Source organism: Typopeltis vanoorti, chromosome 19, assembly GCF_054136105.1.
Source record: "Typopeltis vanoorti isolate ZY-2024b chromosome 19, IOZ_Tvanoo_1.0, whole genome shotgun sequence".
In the NCBI taxonomy this organism is placed as follows: Eukaryota; Metazoa; Arthropoda; class Arachnida; order Uropygi; family Thelyphonidae; genus Typopeltis; species Typopeltis vanoorti.
The window spans coordinates 75,318,823-75,344,203 of NC_143567.1; the positions used below are offsets into that span (position 1 = coordinate 75,318,823).

Below are 25,381 nucleotides of genomic sequence, written 5' to 3' on the forward strand. Positions count from 1 at the left end.
ATCTGCATTTGCAGTTTGATACTGAGCTTGAAAAAAAACAGCTGTCCCCCCCCCTCTCTCTCTCCAGCATTAGGTCTATCATTGTGGTATAGGACATGGTTCCTGAGCTTTGGGTTGGTCGAAGACGCATTTAGAATTTTCCTCAGCACTATAGTTTATTGTAAATTCTTGCATTTGGTGCATTTTGTTTCCTAGACCATTGACAATCCAGAACAAAATCTGAAGAGAGTTTGGCCTTCTATTCTTGTTAACCATCAACACTAGTGCAGTAAGGATTGTTTGTATATGTTTCATAAATCTGTTTGTGGAGTCCTTGCTGGAGATGGACTTGATTAACATTTCGCCCAGAGTGATTGCTACAACTGCAGCTTTGCTGGATGATTTGGTTGGACGTTGGGGTTCACTTTTTCCTGCAGGTTTTGAAGCCACCACCTTTGTGTATGAGGCACGTGCTTGGGTGATTTGTTGTGCCATTGTGGGTTAAAAGCATTTGCTGTGGGTGCCCATGCAGTTGTTGATGGTGTTCTTTGGTTTTTCTGTTGTTGATTTTGGAATGGCCAAGTATTGCTTGCACCCTCTGTAGTTGGCAGGATGTGGTCTGCTGTAGTTAGTGCATTTAGCTGGCTCTGTTGAATTTTCACAGGAAGTTATGTATGGTTTTCTCTGTGTTTAACACATTGGAAATTAGCCTTGCAGCAGCATTGCGAGTGGCCGAATTTTTGACAATGGTAGTATTGTCCAGTTGATGCCTTTTGTTATAATGGTTATAGTTTTATTGCCAGGTTGCAAACAGTTTTTAAGTCGTAGATTTCTCAGTACTGTTTGCTGATTTCCACTAGAACAAGAGTAGTTTATCTGTTTGGAGCATATATCTAATCTTAATAGGGTTTCGTCTGCAGTTTTGAAGGCCTCTTGTAACTTCCTTGGTGGTAATGGATTCTGTTATACCATGCAATACCACCCTGAAAATTTTTGTTTTTTTGAAGCGAATGTGTGTGTGGTATTGTATGTTTTTTTTTTCATCTAAAAGTTTAGTGAGTGTGCAGTAGTTGGCTACCATCTCTGGCTGTATTTGGACAACTTAACTTTTGTAAAATTTATTTTATGATTTTTGAGTGCTGTGGCCATTCCTCTCCATTGTTCCTTGTCTTGCAGGATAACAGGAGAAACTCTTTCCTATGTTGCTTTGTTTCTGTTTTCATGGAGATTAGTTTTGTTTGATGTTGGTTCCTTGCATTCTTTTTTTTTTCTGACTTCTCAGAAACAATCTTGTTCCACAGCTGTTTCCTAGATTAAATGAGAGCCAGATCGTGAGTACAGGGTCTGGGACTCTGGTCTGTTGTTGATGATTGGAATGATTGTTGGCCTCTCAAGCTCAATCTGGAGTCAACTGAGCTATTTTGTTTACAAGAAGTCATAAAAACTTCTTAATTGTGCAGATGTTTGCTTAATTTCTAGGCTTTCCAACTGGGGATCATCCATTTAAAGTTCATAATACAATCTTAAATTCTAAGTTAGGAGAAGAGATAGAAAGAAAAGAAAAGAGAAATAGAATTAATCTAGTAAGTAGCTGGTACTTACTTCTGGAGAAAAACCAAACCTCAAATCCAAAGTCACTAAAGATAGGATGAATAATTAGTCATGAATCACACTGAGTCATCTCAATACAGAATCAATCAGATCTCATGAGATCAGATACCAATGTTGAAGTAATGTAGAAGTCATATATTTCCCATATACAAGTATGTTGTTTATTATTTTAACGGTATAATAGAACACAGAAACTAAGTAAATAATTAATTTATTAACTTGATGCTGATATTTCGCTGGTATTATAACCAGCATCTTCAGAGCACAAAAACACTGTTTGTCACAATACGCGAGACTAAAACAACATGGTGTACATTAACAAAATTGTAGCAGCAACACAAAGACTAGAGTCCTGATTTTGGCACCCTCTATCTGAAAAAAAAAAAAAAAAAAAAAAAAAAAAAACGCTATCATATATTGCTAGAGTCCTAGAAAAGTGCTAGTTTTTCCTTAATATGACTGTCTCCCAGATCTTCGGCAAGTTAATACAGCCATATTTGTTGAGATTTGGGGTGTGTTTTAGGGCTTCTGTCGCCTCTAAGAACAATCTCTCTGATTTATATGGGTTTCTGTGTAGTACTTTTGTGTTTTTCCAGTTGATCCTGTGTGCAGGGGTATCCAGAGCATGGTCTGCTAGGCCCGACTTCCCATAATGATATTTCCGGACGTATCGTTTATGTTCGCTGATGCGGATATTCACAGTTCTTCCTGTTTGACCGTAGTAGGCTTGATTGCATGAGCAGGGTACTTGGTAGACTCCTGGATGTGATAAAGGAGGAATGCTGTCCTTGGGTGAGCGGATGAGGGTGGCTAATTTGCTACATGGTCTGAATGTAGTGCGTAGTTTATGTTTAATGAGAATTCTTGAGATCTTTTCAGATGTGCCTTTAATGTAAGGGATGGTGACTGTTTTGTTGTAGTTCTCTGTGGTGGATGGTGGGAGGGGTTTCTTAGGAGTGTTTAGTATTTTGTTTATTTTTTGTGGATTGTAGCCGTTGGCCAAGAAGGTGTGGCGTAAGTGAGTCAGTTCAGCAGTAAGAGCCTTGTCATTTGAACAGATTGCTCTCGCTCTATGGGTTAGTGTTTTTAAAATGCCATATTGTTGAGAAGGATGATGGTGTGATTGTTTGTGTAAGTATCTGCCTGTATGTGTGGGTTTTCTGAAAACTGAAAATGATAAGGAACCATCTGGGAGACGTGTAATGAGTGTATCCAGGAAGGGCAGACAGTTGTTGGCTTCCGGTTCCATAGTAAAGTGGATTTTTGGGTGTTGGCTATTTAAATGTGCTAGGAATGTTTTCAATGTCTCAGGGCCATGTGGCCAAATGGCAAGCACATCATCAACATAGCGTAGCCAAAGTGTTGGTTTGAGAGTGGCTGTATTGATTGCTTGTTTTTCCAGGTGTTCTATGTAAAAGTTGGCTAGGGGGGGAGAAAGGGGGGAGCCCATGGCTGTCCCATCAATTTGTTTGTATATTTTCCCTTTCCATGTGAAATATCCTGCATGTATTGTGAATTTGAATAGTTCAAATATATCAGGGGGGAAGTGTGACTTCAGTAGATTGAGGGTTTCTATTAGTGGTACATTTGTGAATAGTGAAGTGATGTCAAAGCTTACTATTAAGTCTGAGCTTTTTAGGGTGAGGTGTTGTAAGATGCTTTTTAGGTGTGCTGAATTTTTGATAAAGGAGGGAGAATTGTTAGTGAGAGTGGCTAGTAGCTTCGCTAAATGTCTAGCCAGTTTGTATGTGGGACTATTTATACTGTCCACAATTGGGCGTAGGGGTGTGCCTGGTTTGTGAATTTTTGGTGATCCATAGATCCTCGGTGTTCTAACATGGAAGGGTTTGAGTTTGTTAACTGTGTCGTTGGGCCAGGAAGTGACTTTTTTTAATAATTTTCGTGCCTTATTCTTTTGTGTGTTGGTGGGATTGCGATCTATAATTTTGTATGTTGACTGATCTTGTAATAGTGTGTGCATTTTGTTTTCATATTCAGTTGTGTCCATCACCACGGTTGCATTTCCTTTGTCTGCTTTTGTTATGGTAATCTGGCTGTTGTTGTGTAGCTCTTTTATAGCCATGAATTCCTTATGTGGGATATTACTTTTTGGAGGCTTGGACTTGATTAGGATGTTGGCCACATCTAAACGTATGTTGTTAGCTATTGTTGGAGGCAGGTCGTAAATTCCTCGTTCGATGGACGCCATTATTTCGGCTTTTGGAACTTGCTTGGGAGTTATGGCAAAGTTGTGCCCTCGACTTAAAGCAGTTGTGGCTTCTTTGCTTAAGGTGAGTGACGATAGATTCACAACGACGAGGTCTTGTTGTAATTGCGGTCGTTGTATGGTGTTCCGTTGTTGTAGATTTTCGAACTTCTTTTGGTGCCGGTTTTTGACTCTGTCGAATTCTTTTTTTGCCGTTGCGTCGGTGATGTTCTCTAAGATCTGCCAAAGTTCCGTATTTAGAATATTATGCGCTGATGGTTGTATTTGCTTGTGCTAATTCCCGGCGAGTGGTGTTAATTTGTTCGCGTAAAAGCGCTACACTCGCTCGTTTATAGATGCGTTGGGCTTTGGCCGAGTGGAACTTGTTTTTACAACAAAACAGTCACCATCCCTTACATTAAAGGCACATCCGAAAAGATCTCAAGAATTCTCATTAAACATAAACTACGCACTACATTCAGACCATGTAGCAAATTAGCCACCCTCATCCGCTCACCCAAGGACAGCATTCCTCCTTTATCACATCCAGGAGTCTACCAAGTACCCTGCTCATGCAATCAAGCCTACTACGGTCAAACAGGAAGAACTGTGAATATCCGCATCAGCGAACATAAACGATACGTCCGGAAATATCATTATGGGAAGTCGGGCCTAGCAGACCATGCTCTGGATACCCCTGCACACAGGATCAACTGGAAAAACACAAAAGTACTACACAGAAACCCATATAAATCAGAGAGATTGTTCTTAGAGGCGACAGAAGCCCTAAAACACACCCCAAATCTCAACAAATATGGCTGTATTAACTTGCCGAAGATCTGGGAGACAGTCATATTAAGGAAAAACTAGCACTTTTCTAGGACTCTAGCAATATATGATAGCGTTTTTTTTTTTTTTTTTTTTTTTTTTTTTCAGATAGAGGGTGCCAAAATCAGGACTCTAGTCTTTGTGTTGCTGCTACAATTTTGTTAATGTACACCATGTTGTTTTAGTCTCGCGTATTGTGACAAACAGTGTTTTTGTGCTCTGAAGATGCTGGTTATAATACCAGCGAAATATCAGCATCAAGTTAATAAATTAATTATTTACTTAGTTTCTGTGTTCTATTATACCGTTAAAATAATAAACAACATGTTCGACGAACACATAAGTCTGTCCACACCATATACAAGTAGTTAAAAGGTCTTGCTTAGTATTCTAGATTAGAGATAGTTGTGGAAAGTTTTTCACTTGATTATAAATTAAACTAAACTTTCCAAGCAGTTATATTCCTGTTTAATTCTTTGTCCAAGTGTAAGCAAATAAAGTTCGCAGGTGAGATATCTTCTTGACCAGACTATTTGTATATATCGAGGCTAATGGCTTTACATTAACTGCCTTATTATGACTTCTGTATTACTGCGACCTTAGTATCTCTTCTGGGTCTCACTCCCACTGATGTGACCTCAATAAAGGTCAGTTGGTCTGGGTAGCAGCCTTTCCAATAATTCATAGCATTATACTCATCCAAAAAAGATGTGTGCTTCTTTGCTTTATGGGATACTAAGGCAATTAATGTGAAGTTATTAGCCTCTATAATACAAGTGTGTGTGTGTGTGTGTGTGTGTGTGTGTGTGTGTGTGTGTGTGTGTGTGTGTGTGTGAGTGAGTGAGTGAGTGAGTGAGTGAAGATACTTCATGTGCAAACTTTGTTTGCTTACTTGGATAAAAGATTAAAGTAGAATATAATTCCACGGCAAGTTTAATTAAATTTAATACTAAGTGAAAAATTTTTCTACAACTATCTGTAGTCTACCAGACATGTTTCTATAAAATATTTAATAACAGATATGTAAGCAGTATTCAAAGGTTGGATAGATTTGGGAGTGTGGATGAGTGGTCTGTGGAATGTTCCTTATGAAGATAGATTGAGGTTGTGCAGAAGTTGGCTGATAAGAGAAAAAGAGGGAATATGATAGAAACATTTAAGTTACTTAAAGTGTTTTATAGAATTGATGCAGGGGAAATGTTTCAGCACTAGCCTTGAGGGGCCAGAACAAGGGGTCATCCCTGGAAGTTGAATAAAGGTGTAGTTAGTAGGGATGTGAGGATTAGAATTTTTTGTTTGGAGAGTTATGAATGGATGGAATGGTTGCCAGAGTCAGTTGTCTGTCTGTTAATGGATTCAAAGAGAGGTATGATAGATTGTGTAGATAGTTTGGGTCTCCATGATGAGTCTTTGGACTCCATGGAGGCACCCATACAGCAATAATGATAATAATAATAGCTATGCTGCTCTTCCTAGGACAGAGACAAATGGAGAAGAGGAATTACATCAGTCACAAGTCCTCAGCCATGAGAAGAGGTAGTGTCTTCTTGAGCAGAAAAACATAGTTTATTGGCAGTGGAAAACTTGTGACCAAGGTGTGTTTGTGCTAGGAGAGGCTAGAGCTTTCAGTTGGTTGAAGAATAGAAACCTAATGCTGTTTCGAAACCTGGGTGTTATCAAAAGGAAGAGAAGTGAGATCTTTCTTGGGATAGATAGGACTGCATTTTGGTGGCATTGAAGTTCACAAAGCCCTAACTCCAGAAAAATAGCAAGGAAAAACAGAGTTTAAGGCATTGGTTATGAAAGATTGTGAAGCTTCTAATGATTGTACACTATGTTTGTCAAATGACCAATGCAATGGAAAGTGCTGTCATCTGCAAAGCTGAAAATAGGATTTAAGGTCATTGAGAGAAGGTTGTGCATGTACAAAAGAAATAGAGTGGGTGAAAGTATGAGCCATAGGATACGACAGCACAAGTAGGGAAATCTCATAGTACTCAATATGTAAGATTTTTTTAAAGTTTTCTCCATTGTTGATTTGTATTTTTTTTTAATGGCTGATCCTAAAACTAGTTCCATATCATTCTCAAAAGAATGAGTAAAAATCCTGATTTTTAAAAATTAATATGCTTTGTTTTCCATGATTTTTAGCATTTTTAAAATACTGATAATATCTGCTTCTGTATACCTTGTTAAGTGGAGTTTGCATCCATATCATAATCAGAAAAATATCTGTGTCTAGTGAGGAATCATCCATGAAATGTTCTATTTTGGGATTTTGGTCCCTCTTAGAAAGTGTTCTGACCCCCCCCCCTCACTTCTTCCTGATATCATAAGTTTCACAGTTAACCAAATTCTGTTATTTAATATCTTTTGTCTGATCTAAACAAAGTATTATATTAGGCACCTCACACTGCTTCTTTGATTAAATCTAGTATTCAGTTTTGATTACCAAGCATATGTTATGATAATTAGAATAAGAAGCAAAATGAATTATTTAATTATAAATGTATATAAACTCTAAGCTATATACTGATATCCTTTTTGTAAATGAAAAATATTTGCAAATACAAAAATATTTGCTCTAAAACTTAAAATAGTTTTTTTACTAGTAGAAATAAAAAGTTGGAGCCTGTCCTATTTATACCTTAGAGTGGCAAGTTAGAAGTACCATGTATAATAGTAGTATATTTATTGACATTTTTATTTCAGAAATATGGGATGCACTATAGAAGGGTTAACTTGGAATCTGAAATTGGCTTTCAAATTTCTAGCATCAGATCAGTAAGTTATTGTTTTTATCATCATTACTTGTAGAAAGTTTTTTTACCTTGGGTATACTATATGTTAAAGGTACCAAGCCATTTTATAAACTTGGTTTTAATTCTTTTTCCCAAGTAAGCAAACAAGCAGGTAAGTCAAGTTTGCACCTGAAGTATTTTCAGGTCTGAGGCAACTCGTGGTAAAGGTGGAGTAAGATCTGATCACTTTCCTTAGTATTCTCTGATAATGCAAAGCACATCTCCTTGCGGACATGTATGATGCTATGCATTAAGGGAAGGGCCGCTACCCAGACCAGTTTTGACCTTTATTGAGGTCTCATCAGTGGGAGCCAGACCCCGAGATGCCAAGGTTGAAGTAATGCAGAACTATAAATTTTATCTATACAAGTTGCCACCTTGTGGCAACTTGTATAGGTAAAATTTATAGACTATATGTTAAAGATACCAAGCAATATTATAAACTTGGTTTTAATCCTTGGTTTTTCCCAAGTAAGCAAACAAGCAGGTAAGTCAAATTTGCGTCTGAAGTATTTTCAGGTCTGAGGCAACTCATGGTAAAGGTGGAGGAAGCTCTGATCACTTTCAAAATTTATAAGTTCTGCATTACTTCAACCTTGGCATCTCAGGATCTGGCTCCCACTGATGAGACCTCAATAAAGGTTGAAACCGGTCTGGATAGTGAGCCCTTAATGCATAGCATCATACATGTCTGCAAGAGATGTTCTTTGCATTATGGGAGATATTAAGGAAAGTGATCAGAGCTTACTCCACCTTTACCACGAGTTGCCTCAGACCTGAAAATACTTCAGGCGCAAACTTGACTTACCTGCTTGTTTGCTTACTTGGGAAAAAGGATTAAAACCAAGTTTATAAAATTACTTGGTATCTTTAACGTATATCATCATTACTGTCTGTCAATCTCTGGAGTAATATAGAAAGCCCATTATTTCTACTATAATGCTCATTTATTCATAGTTACTGTGCTCACCATCCTTTCTGGCAGCATGTTTCACTTATAGTGAACAAGATTATGTGTGTGTGAGAATTAGAAGTAAACATTAACATTGAAGGTCAAAACCGTTTTGCACGAGAATATTTAGGGGCCTTGACTTTTAGTCTAGGGACCTGAGGAGTCATATAAAGGAGGTCCTCTAAATTACAAAAAAAGAGAGAACTCTGGATCCTTTCCTCTCGCTGTGCATTGTGTTAGTCAGCCGGTTTGAAGTCGGGAGAGTGTAACCATGGGTGCCGTGAAGCCATCGAAGGAGCAAGAAGGACGGACCAGCATGCCTTGCCAGTGAGAGAATCTGCAACATGCATTGGACATCAGCCGACTCAGTAACAACGTCGATGAAATGTGTTTCGAGCCCCGGGAGTCATCTATGTGAGACGGTGGTAAAGGCAGAACCCCTGTATGGAAGCTAAAGCCTGAGACGGATAGGCAACCAACAGAACCTGCAAAGGAGCTAGGAATAACAAGTATAGTGTTGTGTGTTAACGAAGATCCGCGAGTACAATTTGTTGTGTTTATCTATGATATGGAAAATTGACTGCAAGTCCACTGGACATTCTTTTGTTTAAACATAGTTCATTGTTCTGGACTGAAAAGTAAACTAAAGGTCAATTGTACAAAAGTTAGAATAGGAGATATTTTGCCTTAGAATTTATAGAGCATGATAATCTTAGTTTTGAGAAGGGTTGACAGTTTTCTTTATGTGTCATAATATTGCATGACTCAGTCAAATGTTGAAATGTTACAATTATAGTTTTAGAATAGAGCTAAGAAGAACCCTTTTAAAAGTAATTGATCTTGTATATTTGCCTTTTAATTTGAAATAAAAATGCTTGTTTTGTTAAAGAATCATACTGCCTGATTTTTATGCAATGCACTGTTTCCAAAAAAAAATTACGGACCGGTGAATGAGAGTATTAAAGATTAGCCACGACTGATAAATAAGCTTTTTGAATAATCTCAAGTAAACTCTGCACGAAGTTTTGAATATATCTAATACCACAAAGAGAACCCTTGTGGCGCAGCTGTTAACTCTAAATAAATTTTCCAGAGTTCTCCCAGTAACAGAAATAGCTAACCTGTAGAAACAAGTAAGAAAAAAATATATACACCCACATAAGGGGGGATATTACAAACTTTTCTACTCATTTACTCATAATCCAATCACTGTTAATTCTGCCTCCAGAAAAACAAACCTTGTGCATCTTGTCATTCTCTACCCCTCCCCCCTTTCACAATGATCTTACTTCCATACAGCACCAGTCTTGAATCATTTATCTCTTTCACATGGCCATCTTTTATTCATTTTTCCTCACATTTCCATGCATATCTATAATTTTCATTTCACTCTCTGCATACATTTCCTTCTTGAGCATTTGTCACTTCATGCTCAAAGTGAGAATGAAGTGACAAATCATTTCATGCTCACTATCTTACCGTTAGTTGCACAATTTCACCATCAATCTTGCATGCTATCTTACTGTCAGGTAAAATAGTGTGTATTATACTGAATGCTCTAATCCAGTGGTTTTCAAACTGTGTGGGGGTGTAACCCCTGTGGGGGTGAATAGCTTGAGGGGGACATACTTTCCTACAGATAAAAATTAAAACTGCCCAAAATCAGTTTTAAAAATAACAACAAATAAAAATACAGAAAGAAAAACTTTTGATGATACAGGTTTTAATTATTATGAATTTCAAAATAACTAATAATTATTTTCTTCACCTGCATTTATAAAACGCGTGTGCCAGAGGAAGTGTTGATAGTTCGGCAGCGGCCGCATCCTCTTCCAGGCAGCACTATACACACTCAGCTGAAAGCAGCGACTTAATGACATCTCGTTGGTGCTTGTTACAGTGCAATTGTGCTGATTTATCTCTTAAAGTTGAATTGATTATGAACAATTGATCATGAAGCGTTTCCTGAATAGTGATAAAAATGAAGATACCAGTGCTCCTTCAACTAGTGATGGGAAAGAAGCTACTTGGAGTGTGAAAACAAGAAGGTATAATGAGAACTATTAACTAAAACTGGTGGGGAGGGGGAGGCACTGACAGTGTTTTCTCTTGTCAGGTGGGGCTCAGAGGTAAAAAATTTGAGAACCATTGCTCTAATCTGTAATGCTTGTGAGATTTAAATTCTTTACTCTAATCTTTAAAGCAAAGATAAACATCTTTCTGCATTTCCAAGTTTCTTTCTAGTATAGTTCTGTTAGTGCAGATATTTTTTGTTCCCTCATTTAATAAATCCGCTTTTTTCATTTGTTCTTGATTTTATTCTTTTCATTATAATTCATAACAGTGAGTTTAGTATGTGGCTCATTGGGCTTATTAGTCTATAATCTTTACATGCCTCATTTTTTGGAATATTTGGAGAGATAGCATTCCTGAGTTCATCAGAAACATATCAACTTTTGTAAATTTGGGTAAATCATCTTCATTGAATTCCTGATATGTACCCTCAGGAGGTGTACAGTCTCCTCAGTACTAAAGCTTCATTGATAGGCTTATTACACACAGGCCTATGAACAATTTTCCTCCACACTAATCCATTTGTTAGACACACAGTTATTCACAAGAATAAATATTAAATAATTTTATTATTGCATATATTTTCTCACAACATGATCTTGCTCTCAACAGTCGCATTGTCTCAACGATCTTATAATAAAAACAGACTTATCCTTGACTGCAGGTTTGACTTACTTGCTTAAAGGCAAAATCCAACAAATGTCAACCTGGAAACAAACAGATGGTTTGTAAACATATTTGGACATTATCTCACTCCTGCAGAAACTTCAGTACGCACCAAAGACACTAATAAACTCTAGCTAGAAGTCTCCTCAGTGCTACACAGAATCAAAATACCCCCCCCCCCCCCAAAAAAAAAAAAACTTATCTCCATCTGAAATCAAGTCTCTAAAATCCTTGCGACATAACAACCCACTTGCAATAATTAAAGCAAAGGAAAATTTGTATTAATCATGGACACTACCAAGTAAAACAGAAAAACTTCCCTTCTATTACATGATCAGAGCACTTACCTGGAGATTACTCCGAACCCTACCAATAGCCAAATCAATAAACTTAATTCCTTACTCAACAAAGTGATCAGTTGGGATGAAGACACTATCAAAAAATTTCAACAATCATTTTGGAAGAATCCCATGTTTCTATGGCCTACCAAAAATCCATAAGGAAAGAGTACCACTCAGATCATAGTTGATAGCATAGATGCCCTTGCCTAGCTAAATTCCTAGCTCATCTTTTAAGCTCTGCACAATCTATACGTGAGCCTCTGTGAAAAATTCATCAGAATTTCTGACAAAAAAAAAAACTCTTCAGCCTATAGACGTCCTGGTCAGTTGACATCCGGTCCTTATTTATCTGTATACCTCTAGCTGACATCTTTCAACTATTATCAAAGGAATTCCCATCTGACATAGTCAAACTGTTCAACTTTGACATGCACTCAAGCTATTTCATCTGCAGAAACCAGTTCTACAAACAGATTGGAAGAACTGCTAAGGGAAGCTCCCTGTCACCTGCACTTACCAGTTTCTACTTAGAATATCTTGAAGATACCCTGTTCTCTTCAGTATAACCTCAATCTTCATTTTGGGTATGGTGTGTGGGTGATTTGTTGCCATCTGGCCAGACTCAGAAGCATCTCTGCCAGCTTTTAACAAAAATCAACAGGCTACACCCACTCACAACTTCACCATGAAAAAGAAAAGAAAAGAAAATTAGTCTTCCTGGATGTCCTTTCCCATACCCCCTTCTGGATTAAATCCAACATCTGTTCACTGTAAACCTACCTACCTTTACAGACCTACATATAACAAGATTCAGCCCATCACCCATCTCAAAAAAATAGGCATCTTCACATCTTTGCTTAATAGGGCATTTGATCTGCTCCAATTCCCAAGCACTTCAACAAGAGCTGAGCACCATCCAATGCATCATACTACAGAATGGCTTCACCTTGAGGAAGTTTAAACACATTCTGGACACTTAAAAGCGTTTCCCCCAAGAACCCTGAATCTGTACAACGAGTCCCTATCTCATACATTGCAGGCATCTCAAGACGATTGCAAAAATCCTGAAAAGATAGTTTAGTCCATACATTCTTCCCTGTCAGCAAAATCTTCTCCTGGTCCACAAAAGATAAATAGCTCTCTCTCCCTCTCTGTTGTTTACCAGGTTCAGTATGAGTGCCACTGCTCATACATTGGACAAATTCTCTCAAAAAACAACTACAAGAACACCAATCTTATATCAACAACAATAAATCTGAAAAATATAACCCTCCTCAACATGAACTGCACACTGACCACAATATCCTCCAGTCCAATACTTGCCTTTTACATCAGCGCAGGTTTTAGGTTTGAGCAGTTATTTAAAGAGAGTGTGATGCACTTCTATGCTGCTCAAACTTAAATCGGAATGACTGCCTCTGTGGCCAAGATTTGGGAGAATATAATCCTCATAAATGGCAAGCGATAACATGCTTCCCCCTCTCTTCATTGTTTATTATTATTATTATAATTATAATGATGTATTATTTAATGATTTATGTAAATTTTGTTAATTTATTATTTCAAATAATTTTAGCTTTAATTGCAATCTCATTAGATTTTGTTTCCATTGGTATGGTAGAATTTTGGCACGTGGCTCAGTTCTGTAAATAGGATTAATTTACAGAACTGACTAAAACAGAACTGAATTATTTATTCTTATGAATATGCGTTTAATAATCTTTATTATGTCACAAATGCTATTAAAAACTCGTTTTAAACTGTTATCTCTCAAGTTTAAAATATTATTAGATCTTATATTGTCATCCAAGGCTCTTTTTACTGTATCAGTCCATCTAAATCTTGGTCTTTCTCGGAGTCTTTTTCCTGCCATCCTAGCAAAGAACGCTTGTTTGCCTAACCTTCCCTCTTCCATTCTGTTTAAGTGGCCCTACTTTGAAAGCTCTGTTAACATGTTCCTGAATGCTGACAATGTCGAATACATTCCTAATATCCTCATTTTTAATATGATACCACCATTGATGCCATCAGTTCTTCACAGAACTCTCATCTGTAGACTCCAGTTTTTGATCAAGTGTTTTATTTCTAATCCAGCTCTCAGATCCATAAATTAAAAGTACATTGAATACTATCATATTTACAGCTAGTTTAGTGTTTTCAGTGAGTTCTCTCATGTTCCATACAAATTTATTCAGTCAACTCTTTACAATATCAGCTTTGTTTATTCTATTATTTATTTCCACATTTAATTTGTCATCTTCACTAAAAATTCTCAAGTAGCCAAAATGTTTTTTGTTCTGCTAATTCCCATTCAGAATGCAATTGATGTTTTCAGCATTTTTACCTATTTTCATTATCTTTGTCTGTTTTATTGCCTGATTTTCATTCCAAATTTATTACTTGTTCAGTTTATTTAGGGAATCCTGCAGACCCATTCTAAATTTATCATCATCATCATCATCATCAAATTCCTGCTATGTACCCTCAAGGGGTGTACAGGATATGACAGTACTACATGAAATAATTACATCATTACTAACTTCCTATCTACAATTTTCCTCCAAATCAGTCTGTTACTTGTCAAGACTCCAACATTATCAGATCTTATATTTCTATCGTCTAAGGCACATTGTACCATATCAATCCACCTATATCTTGGTCTTCCTCTGAGTCGTTTTCCTGCCAGCCTGGCAGAGAACATTTGTTTTGCTAATATTTCGTCGCCCATTCTGTTTAAGTGACCATACCACCTGAGATTAGCTCTGCTAACGCATTTCTGGATGCTGACAATGTCAAGTTCTTTCCTAATATCCTCGATTTTAATATGATATTGTCATTGATGCCATCTGTTCACGCCTCTAATCTTTCTCAGGACTCTCATATCTGCGGTCTCTAGTCTTTGGTCAAATGTTTTACTTCTGACCCAGCTCTCAGATCCATAAGTTAAAATTGGTTTGAACACAGTCTTGTATACAGCTAATTTAGTGTTCCGACTAATTTCTTTCTTATTCCACATGAATTTATTCAATTGACTTCCCACCATACCAGCTTTGCTGATTCTGTTGTCTATTTCTATATTTAATTTACAATCTTTACTAAAAATCGTGCCTAAGTGGCTGAAATGTTTTACTTGTTCCACAGGTTCTCCATTCACAACACAGTTTACATTTTCAATGATTCTGCCTATTTTCATTGTCTTTGTCTTTTTATTGCTGACCTTCATACCATATCTGTTACAACAGCTATTCAATTTAGTCAGAGAATCTTGCAGACTTGTAGTGGATTTATTTAGAAGTATAACATCATCCGCATAAAGCAAAGAGCTGACATTAACATCTCCAATTTTGATATCAGGTTTAATACCACATTCCTTCATAATGTGATCCATATAGATAATGAATAACAGAGGGGATAATGTGCATCCTTGTCTCACACCAGATTTAACATTAAACCATCTTCCTGTACTTCCTTCAATTCTAACTGCTGACTTACAACTCAAATAAAGACTAAGTATTGCTTGATATAATGTCCCATTGACACCATATAACTGCAGCATATTGAATAGCTTTTCTCTTGGCACCTTGTCATATACCTTTTCCAAATCGACAAAACTTAAATACAGATCTTTCTCCCATGCTTTCTCGACTATTTGTCGTAAAGTGAAGATCTGATCCTGACAGCCTCTATTTGGCCTGAATCCAGCTTTTTCTTCACCAAGCTTTTCTCCCACAATTCTTCTCAACCGTTTCTCAAGTATACTTGCATAGATCTTGCCAGGAACACTCAGTAGGGAAATACCTCTGTAATTCTCACATTCAGTTTTATTTCCCTTTTTATATATGGGTACTATGAGAGCTCTACTCCAATCATCGGGAATTCGTCCCTCTGTCACTGTAAGACTTTTATACCACCATACTTCAGCATTTCTGGTCGAATATCATCTACTCCTGCTGCCTTTCCACATTTCAAGCCTTTGATGGCTTTTTCTACTTCAAGTATGGATATGTATTCCTGACTGCATTGCCTGATCAGTGTTTTTTATCACTGTGCTGTCATCACTGCTTGTTTCATTTAGCAGTTTTTCAAAGTAATTACTCCATACTTCAGGGATATCTTTTTCTCCTCTTTTCATGTCACCTTTATCATCTCTAACTCCTTCAGCAATCTTTCCTCCATTCCTAAGCTTCTTCAACAACTTCCAGAATATTTTGCCACCTTCTTGATATTTATTTTCTATATTCTTGCCAAAGTCCTCCCATGACTTTTGTTTAGCTAGTTTTACACACTGTTTAGCTTTCTTACATTTGTCTCTGTATTCTGTAAGAGTAAAAGCTGACTTATTTGCCAGGAACTTTTGATATGCTTTCTTCTTTTCCTTCACTGCCTCTTTAACTTCCTGTGTCCACCAGGGAGTTCTGATTTTTTTATCCTTGCACACAACCTCACCACATGCCTCTCTGGCAGAATCAATCAATGTTTTCTTCAGAGTTTGCCACTGAATCTCCAAGGTTTGATTCCTGTTCTCAAACTCTTTCATTTTCTTTTCAATAATCTTTCTGTATTTTAGTCTACAGTTCACATCTGAGAGCTGCACAACTTTTATTCGCTTTAAAACTTTCTTACATGTTATTCTTTTCAATATGAAATTCAATTTTATTCTGCTCAAGACTAAATAGTGATCACTTCCAATTTCAAATCCTCTGTACACTCTGGTGTCCTGCACCAGGGAGAAAACATCACTATCAACAATAACATAGTCAATGAGACTTTTCTTATTCCTAGCCTCTTCTCTCCGTGTGAATTTGTGCACATTTTTATGTTGGAACATGGTGTTAGTAATAACCAGTCCATGTCTTGAGCAGAAATCCAACAGATATTTGCCATTATTATTAGCTTTGCTCTTTTCTCCAAATTTTCTCAAAATATTTTTGTATGTCTCAATCATTTCCTACTCTGCTATTTAAATCCCCAACAAGGACCAACTTTTCCTTTTTCATTGTGTCAGTTGCTTTTTCTAAAGCATCAAAAAATTCCTCCACTTCTACCTTAGTAGAACCTTCTGTGGGACCATAGGCACAAATAAGTCTCATTGTCCAGTTCCCCATTCTCATATTTGCCCACATTACTCTACTTGAGATCTGACTGCCATTCAAGAAGATTAGCCTCGTATTTTGTGTTGAATACTATGGCTACTCCTTCTTTTCCTTGATTGTCATTGCCTGAATATAACATTTTGTATTTATTGCTGAGAAAGATCTCACCAGTTTTGGTCTTTTTTGTTTCAGTCACCCCTAATATGTCGATCAAGTACTTATCTAATTCCTCAGCTAGTTCCATTTCTTTGCCATTCAGGCTTCTTACGTTGATAGCACCGATCTTTAACTCTGGTGATGTTGAGTTGGGGTTTGTTTTCAGATTTGTTCCAGTAGCTGACTTTTCGCTGTTCGCCCTGGTTTCTTGGCGAAAACAACGGGGGCCTTGTTTAACCGGGTGATGCCCCAGCCGGCATGAAATTTTGTCATGTTGTACCATCATTTATTATTTTGGTTTAACCAATAAGAATACAATTTGGTCGGCTAAATCCCAAATTGGCAGCCCATCCTCTTTCGTTCAGTATCAAAGTAGATACCCAACAGGGTGCACCACGAGAAGGTGAGGATTTGACATTAGGTCAGAAGCCCTAGTCGGTTCTCCGCATTCCTTTAAAGGCTATGTGGAGGTCTCCTCTCAGTTATACAGCTTTGACCCTTAAGCACCCCTAAATTTGTTTTGAAGTAAAACAACATTTTTACAAATTAAAAACTGAGATTAGCATCTCCAATTTTGAGATCAGGTTTAATACCACTTTCCTTCATAATGTGATAATAAATACTTATGTATATAAATCTGATCCATATAAATACTTATGTATTCCTCTTCACTCCATTGGGAGTAGGACTCAGATGATGAATGACAGTGGAGATAATGTGCACCATTGTCTCACATCTGATTTAACATCAAACCATATTTCTTCAGTTCTAACTGCTGATTTACAACTGAAATATAGACTGTGCTGCTGGATGTGATGTAACATTTAAACCATATAACTGTAGCATTTTGAACAGCCTGTCTTTTGGCACCTTGTCATATGCCTTTTCCACATCTACAAAACTTAAATGCAGATCCTTGTTGTATTCCCATGATTTCTCAACTATTTGTCTGAAAGTGAAAATTTAATGCCGCAACCTCTATTTGGCCTGAATTCAGCTTGTTCTTCTCTGAGCTTCCCTTCCACAATTTTTTTAGCCTTATCTCATTATTGATGCAAGTATACGTACATAAATCTTATCAGGCACACTCAGTCAGGAAATTCCTCTATAATTCATACATTCAAATTTATTTCCCTTTGTATAAATTTATAGATTTTTTATAGCTTAAACACAGTTCCTTGTTGTATTCTTATGATTTCTTATCTCTTTGTCTTAAAGTGAAAATCTGATCTTAACAACCTTTATTTGGCCTCAATCTAGCTTGTTGTTTTCCAAGCTACCTTTCTACAATTTTTTTAGCCTTTTCTCAAGTATGCTTGCATAAATCTTACCTGACACCCTCGGTAGTGAAATTCCTCTATAATTTTCGCATTCAGTTTTATTCCATTTTTATAGATGGGTATTATGAGAATTCTGCTCTGCAATCATCTGACCATGCATTCTGAATTATGCAGTGTGGCCACTGTAAAACTTTTATACCTCCATATTTGAACACTTTTGGTCCATACTCTAGCTGCCTATCCCCATTTCAGGTTTTTGATGGTTTTTCTACTTCAAATATTGATATGTATTGCACCTGCATTCCTGCTGAGTGTTTTCTACCATCATTCTGTCACTTGTTTCATATAACCAACTTTGAAAGTAATTATTGATACTGATCTTAGATCTGGACTGATCTAAGAGAGAAAATCAAGGAATGTGCTAAAGGTCTTCTGGGTGAGGCAGAGAGGAGAGGAAGGAAGCCCTAGATTACTGAGGAGGTGATAGAAAAAATGGACGAAAGAAGAAAATGGAAGAATGAGAACAGCAATGAAGCCCAAGTCAGGTATAAAGAGATAAATAAACAAGTAAAAATTCTGGCTAAAAAGGCAAAGGAAGACTGGCTCAATCAGGTCTGCAAGGAAATAGAGGAAAATGATACAGCCAAGGATATCAGAAAGGTCTATGAAGGCTTGAACTTGATTTCAGGGAAGAAGAGAAGGATAAAAAGCAGTACTTGAAGGATGAAAGAGGAAAGATTTTGTTGTAAAAAAATGATAAGATGGAAGAAGTATGTTACAGAACTTTATGGAGATGAAGATAATCTGGAATGTGATCAGATAGAAAATAATGATGTCCCAGAAATTAAGGAATGGGAAACCGAAGCAGCCATTAAAAGAATAAAGGATAGGAAAGTTCCAGGAGTGGATGATATTCAAGGAGCGTTACTGAAGTATAACATGCTTCATTGGGAAAGGAAGGAATAAAACTTCTATCCATCATCTTTAATAGAAGTCTGGAGGAGGATAGAATACCTAAAGACTTCATAAGATCTATTTTTATTCCTATTCCCAAGACTACAGGACTGATGGATTGCAGCAAGCACAGGACTATCAGCTTGAAATGTTGCTAAAGTCCTAATCAACATAATATATAGATGAATGGAACAGATAATGGAGAGGGAATTAAATGAAGCACAATTTGGTTGTGATAGCTTCCCTGGAAAACCAGGGAAGCTATCACAACACTATGGATATTGGGAGAAAGAATGATCGAGGGCAATAAAGATTTATATCTTGCTTTGTGAACTATGAAAAAGCTTTTGATAATGTTAATCACTCACATTATTCACTCTGTTTTATTTGATATTTTGCATAAAATAGGAATAGATAAAAATATTATCAGAATTTTGTTCAGAATATACAAAACTCAAGAAGCCAGGATCAGATTTGAAGGAGAGGATACTGAATGGATCCTCATAAGAAAGGGTGAGACAATGATGTGGTATGTCCCCACTCCTTTTTAATGTCTATAGTGAATGAATGATGAGGGAGGCTTTGGAAGATCTGAAGGATAGAATAAAGATAAATGAACATCTGATAAATAATATAAGATATGCAGATGACATTGAGCGAAACAGAGAAACTTGCAAAGAATTTTGAACAGACTAAACAGGGTTAGAAATGAGAGATATAAAACGAAAATAAACATTCAGAAGACAAAGTGATGAAGATTTCAAGGAAAGGAAATGATGGGATGGAAATCACTTTGAACAGACAAAGAATAGAAAATGTAAAAAGTTTTGAATACCTTGGGAGTTGGATAACAGAAGGCAATAGATCTAATTATGAAATTAAGAACAGAATTAAAAAAGGCCAAAGCAGCATTTTTCCAAATATGCCACATATTAGGAAATAGAAATCTGAACAAGCAGTTGAAAGTAAGAATCCTCAAGACAATGATCTGGAGCATGGGGACATATGGATGTGAGTCCTGGATGATCAATAAAGAGATGAGTGACCGGCTGAATGCATTTGAAATGTGATGCTTGAGAAAAATGGATCGTATCAGCTGGACTGAAAAAGTTAGCAATGGTTAACTAATTCTTAAAAGATTTAAAATGAAAAGAGACTATATGGCTAGTATCAAAAGAAGAAAAATAGCATTTGCAGGACATTTGATGAGGGGTTCTTCTGGAGAGCTTCCCAGAATAGTATTGCAAGGGATGATGGAGAGAAAGTGGAAGACCCCGACTGCAATGGAAAGACAACATCAAAGATTGGACGAACAAGAGTCTTACAGAAGCAAGAGATAGAGAGGCATGGAAGCAGACTGTTCATTAGCTGCAATCCTCTTAAAGAGGAGGCCACAGGATTAGATTAGCAAGGCTTTTCTGCATGAATGCTTTATAGCTCTCTGTTTTCTTCTTTTACTATTTGAGGATCTTCAAGATTGTTAACTTCTGGTCTTATTTCTCCTTCTCATCTCCTAAAATGTATTCTACTCATCTCAATTTCTTTAGTTTCAAATATCATTTTGCTTGATTACAGAGTTCTATGAATTATTCATTTCCTTCTTAGTTTTTGTTTTGTTTTGTGAACATCTGGAGGTTGGTTCTATTTCTGATTCTTTTATTATTTTGCTTATAGTTATTTTTTGATTATATTCTTTTGCTGAACAACTTTCATATATATTCATTTGTGAATCTTTTTTGATCTTAGCCAGCATCTTAAAGAGTTCTCTTGAAATTTTTCATTCGTTTTCTTTTTTCAATTTCTTACTGGTTTCCATTTCCTGTTGTTTTAAATGTAGCTTTCTGAAGTGTTCAAAATGGCTTTTAATTTTTGTTCCGTACTTATTTTTAGTACAGTCATTCTTCAAGTAATTGTCCAGGAAAAGTTTATTTCTTCTCTTAATGTTTTTTATTCTCACTTTTAATTTTGAAATAACTGGAATGGTCTGAGTCTATACGGCTCCTAGGTTTTTTTGTTTGCATACTCTGTCTGAATTAAATTTCAATACTTGAGGTAGATAAAAAATATCCATGAAAAACTAAGAAGACAGCTGGAATAAATGCTATTTTACCAAAAATGCTCAAAGACAGAGGGATAGCCGGCTTGGCTGGCTGAGTGGTTAGCATATCTGCTTTCCAGCCAAAAGGCTGCAGGTTCGAATCCTGCCGTGGGCATGGATGTTTGTGATTGTCTACGAAAATACTAGTGGTGGTGGTGGTCGGCGGTAGATGGCGTTGGTGTAGATGATGAACGTAGTTGGGGTTTGTTGTAGTTGGTGGAGACGGAGAGTGTGGAGTTGGTGCCCTCCCTCGATGAGGCTTTGGACTCCCTGGAGGTGTCACATAATAATAATAATTATAATAATAAAAGTTTTATACTGAGTACGCATAATTCAGAAAGCCTGTCAGAAAGTAAAATTTCAGATGATTTGAAATATTTTTTATAGTATTCATCTATAAAAAAGAAAAGGAATAAAACTGAATGTGAGAATTTCAGATTAATTTCCTTGTTGAGTGTTCTAGGTAAAATTTATGAAAGCATACTTGTTGTGAAGAGATTAAGAACAATTTTAGAAGAGAAACTTGGGAAAAAAACAAAGCAGGTTAACGTAGATAGGAGTTGTGTGGATATATATATATATATATATATATATATTCAGAATTGTTGAATCTAGGGAAAATTCTCTAGATTCCTCTCATATCAACAACAGACCGAGTTACAATCTCTCTGATGCACACTTTGCTTCTGTTCAGTACTGGCGCACTCGCGACAGCGCGTAGTATTCATTTGTTTGGAACTCATACTTGCATTTTTTTCAAACACGCTACTGTCTTTTTATACTTGTTCTGTTATTACAATTTTAAGTCTCTGTAATTTTTTATATACTTCTTTGATTGTGATACCTGAGGATGTTCATGTAACAAAACTAGTAAACTAGTAGTATCTCTTTTAAATATATCTTGTCATCTTTTTATTTCTCGGTAACAGTCATTAAAGCTTTATATATATATATATATATATATATATATATATATAAAACAGTCTATATTTAAAGTTGGTCTAATGTAAAATCAAGTATAAAATAAGACTGCAAACCATCTTCACTCTTATTCATCATCTAGACGGATTCAGATTATGAAGGAAAGTAGTATTAAATCTGTTATTTAAATTAAGGGGATATTACATCCCACATTGTTTCAGAGCCAAATAAGGAAGATTTCAAAGATAGAAATCTAAGAGTTTCATGCCGAATGTAGAAACTATATAAAGTTCGGCGAGTCCAAGCATAAGCCAAATACTTGGTAGTGCAACACCAGGGCAACTCATTGTATACCTGATAGTGCAACACTGGGCAACTTATAGTAAAGGTGGAGCAAGATCTGCCTCCCTCTCCACCAAACTCTTAGATTTCTATCTTTGAGTTCCTTATTCAGCTCTGAAACAATGTGGGATGTAATATCCTCTTAATTTAAATAATTTTACATCGCCAAATTGAAGCCTTTGGCTCTTTATATTTAGTATTAAATCTGATATATAACTAACTAGAGAAGATTTAGCATATATTAGTTTATAGGTTATATGTTAATATTAAAGCATTTTGTTTTGACTTTTTTGCTTTTTATTTACTAAATATTTACACCTTTCTTCTTTATTAATAACTTCCTTTTATTATTCTGTATAATATTTATGATTATTTCTGATGTTGGAAGTTTATTTTGCACTTGGTTAGACTATAATAAATTTAGTTTAATCCTTTATCCAAGTATAAGCAAAAAAAGTTTGTGCCTGAAAATATCTTCAGGACCGAGGTAAGGTGGTGCAACTCGTAGCAAAGGTGGACCAAGCTCTCGTCACTCCTTGTCTCAGTATCTCCCATGATGCAAAGCACATCTCCTTGCGGACATATATACTGCATTAAGGAAAGGGCCACTACCCAGACCGGTTTCGACCTTTATCGAGGTCTCATCAGTGGGAGGCAGACCCAGAGTGGTGATACTAGGGCAGAAGCAATAGAGAGGTCATATTTACCTATAAAGGTCGAAACCAGTCTGTAGTGGCCCTTCCCTTAATGCATAGCAGTATACATGTCTGCAAGGAGATGTGCTTTGCATCATGGGAGATACTGAGACAAGGAGTGATGAGAGCTAGGTCCACCTTTGCTACAAGTTGGCAAGGGATGTATCACCTTACCTCAGTCCTGAAGATATTTTCAGGTGCAAACTTTGTTTGCTTACACTTGGATAAAGGATTAAACTAAATTGATTATTTCTGATGTTCTTATGTTATTTATCTGCTCTCTCTCTCTCTCTCTCTGAGAGAAACAGCTGAGCAAGTGCTGAACATGTGTGTGATTCACATAATGCATGCCACAGTTGCAGATTTGTTTGATTACGTTATACAAAATAATGCCTAAGATAAAAATTATTAAAATGTGCTGATAATTGCAAAATAGAAAAGTATTTGGGAAGTTATATTATATTGATAAAAAAAAAATTGTGCCACTTTTTTCTTTCTTTTTTTTTCTTTTTTTTCAGAAAACATTTTGATGATGCCATAGAACTGCTCACTTCTGAAGGAAAAACTCTGTACAAGATGTTAATTAGAAGTGTTCTTAAAGGAAAGTTACAGGAATATTTAAAGTTTCTAACAGAGCTTAATCAAACAAAGTTACTTCATAAAACTAAATTATTAATAAATCGGTTCTGTTATGAACAACAGAAAATTCTTGTAAATACACTCTCGCTTTATAGTTAATATCTTTGGTGCTCAATAAATTTGTTCTTTGTTGTCATAATGACCAGTTAGGTGTCTATTCAGTAATTAAAATTTCAAAAATAACATGTTTCTGGGTGATTGTGAATGAGGGACTTCATAGAAATGCTGTTATGTACTAAGAGCAGTACTTGTTAAGCCTTGTCTAGTGTATTGTAGAAATTTGTATGTGTGTGTGTGTGTGTTCATAAGTTCTTTGGCCAGTTTGCCTATTTTGCAGGTGCAAAAAAAACCCTTCTGCTTCCATATAAAACTAGTTAACTTGCTTCAGTTAAAAAAAAAAAGCCTGTATTAAGATTCCTTGCATTGATGAAAATGAATGAACCCAGATGTTTTTACAGAGGATGAGAATGAGTTTTCATATAACTGCACAAAGGAGGCAATCAATTTTCTAATTAACTGCCTGTTAACTGGGTTAATTAAAAAATGAAACTTATAATTAAATAAGTATCAGTACATAAAGCTGCTGTTTTACTTATTAAAGTATAAAATCACTTACCAAAGTGACCACTTACCTAAATAAATATGGCTGTGTTAAACTTCCCAAGATTTGGGAAACTTTAATTCTTAGGTCTCTTGTCCAATAACTAAAGCTAGCCAATAAGCACCCACAGAGGATGTCCCTCATAGAACTTTAGTTTTCTAGTCTAACTCCTTCCACTTATTGCTTGGTGTGTTTTTTTGTGTGTTATTTCAATGATAATATTGTATCTCTGATGATGATGCCTCTGTGACAGACGAAATATAGGAACTATTAAACTTTTATTTCTCTATGATGTATTCACTCCATTAAACCTAATTATGAGTGCATTTAATGCAATTAATGAAGAACCTGACACTTTGAAAATACAGGGCCACTAGGCTATGCAGGTGGCCTTTTATTTGTATGCATTTTATTTTATGAGCATAGCCACTAGGCTATGCTCATAAAATAAAAATAATACAAATCAGTCATTCTCTGGCTGTTTTGTCTGTCTTGAATGATGACTTATGTGTTGAATTGGTTGAATATGAATCTAATTAAGAACATACAATGACGCATAAGTTGAAACAGCAACAGAAGAATAGAAGAAATTTTGAAAGATGAGAAAATTACAAATTAAAACTACAACTATGGGGTGAATGATCGCAAGCTGCAATCTTTCTTAATCATAACTTTTTATCCTTAATTTTTCATGTTTTGCATTCTTGATCATTTCTATCCATATAATGCAAAATCTGACTCTTTTTGAATATTCTGCAAATGAGGGAATTGATGATGAAGACATCAGAACAGAGCTGGATACATACAACGTAAATGAAACGATCAAGGAATATGGAGATAAATGGAAAGAGCATCCATTTATGATGGAAAGATATCAACTGCCAAAAGAGGTGAATAAATATAGATCTAAGGAAGAAAGATAAGAGAAAGACCATCTGCAAGATGGAAAGAACAGGCAGGATGTCTAATCCTTGAAGCAAGGAAGAAGATGATGATGAAGATATATCATGTTGTGAAATTCAACAATTATAGATTCTGACTTTATTTTATTTATTGGTTTTATATAAAAATATAAATTTTCTATATTTTGTCATTCCCCAAAAAGTGTAAGAAGAGCTTGGGAATCAGTTGATGGTTGAGCTCTA

General features: G+C 36.1%; 1 protein-coding gene across 4 annotated transcripts in view; it reads left to right on the top strand.

The window, feature by feature from the left end:
* The window catches only part of LOC150096253 (SET domain-containing protein 4-like), a 151,405-nt gene extending 127,628 nt beyond the window's left edge, over positions 1-23,777 (top strand). For all 4 annotated transcript variants that reach the window (XM_090409102.1, XM_090409100.1, XM_090409103.1 and 1 more), the window contains exons 8-9: positions 7,337-7,408; positions 23,515-23,777. In XM_090409102.1, the coding sequence (XP_090265228.1) occupies positions 7,337-7,408; positions 23,515-23,734 (292 nt within the window). In that variant the 3' untranslated portion in view covers positions 23,735-23,777. The remainder of the gene's footprint in view (positions 1-7,336; positions 7,409-23,514) is intronic.
* The last annotated feature ends 1,604 nt before the right edge of the window (positions 23,778-25,381 follow it).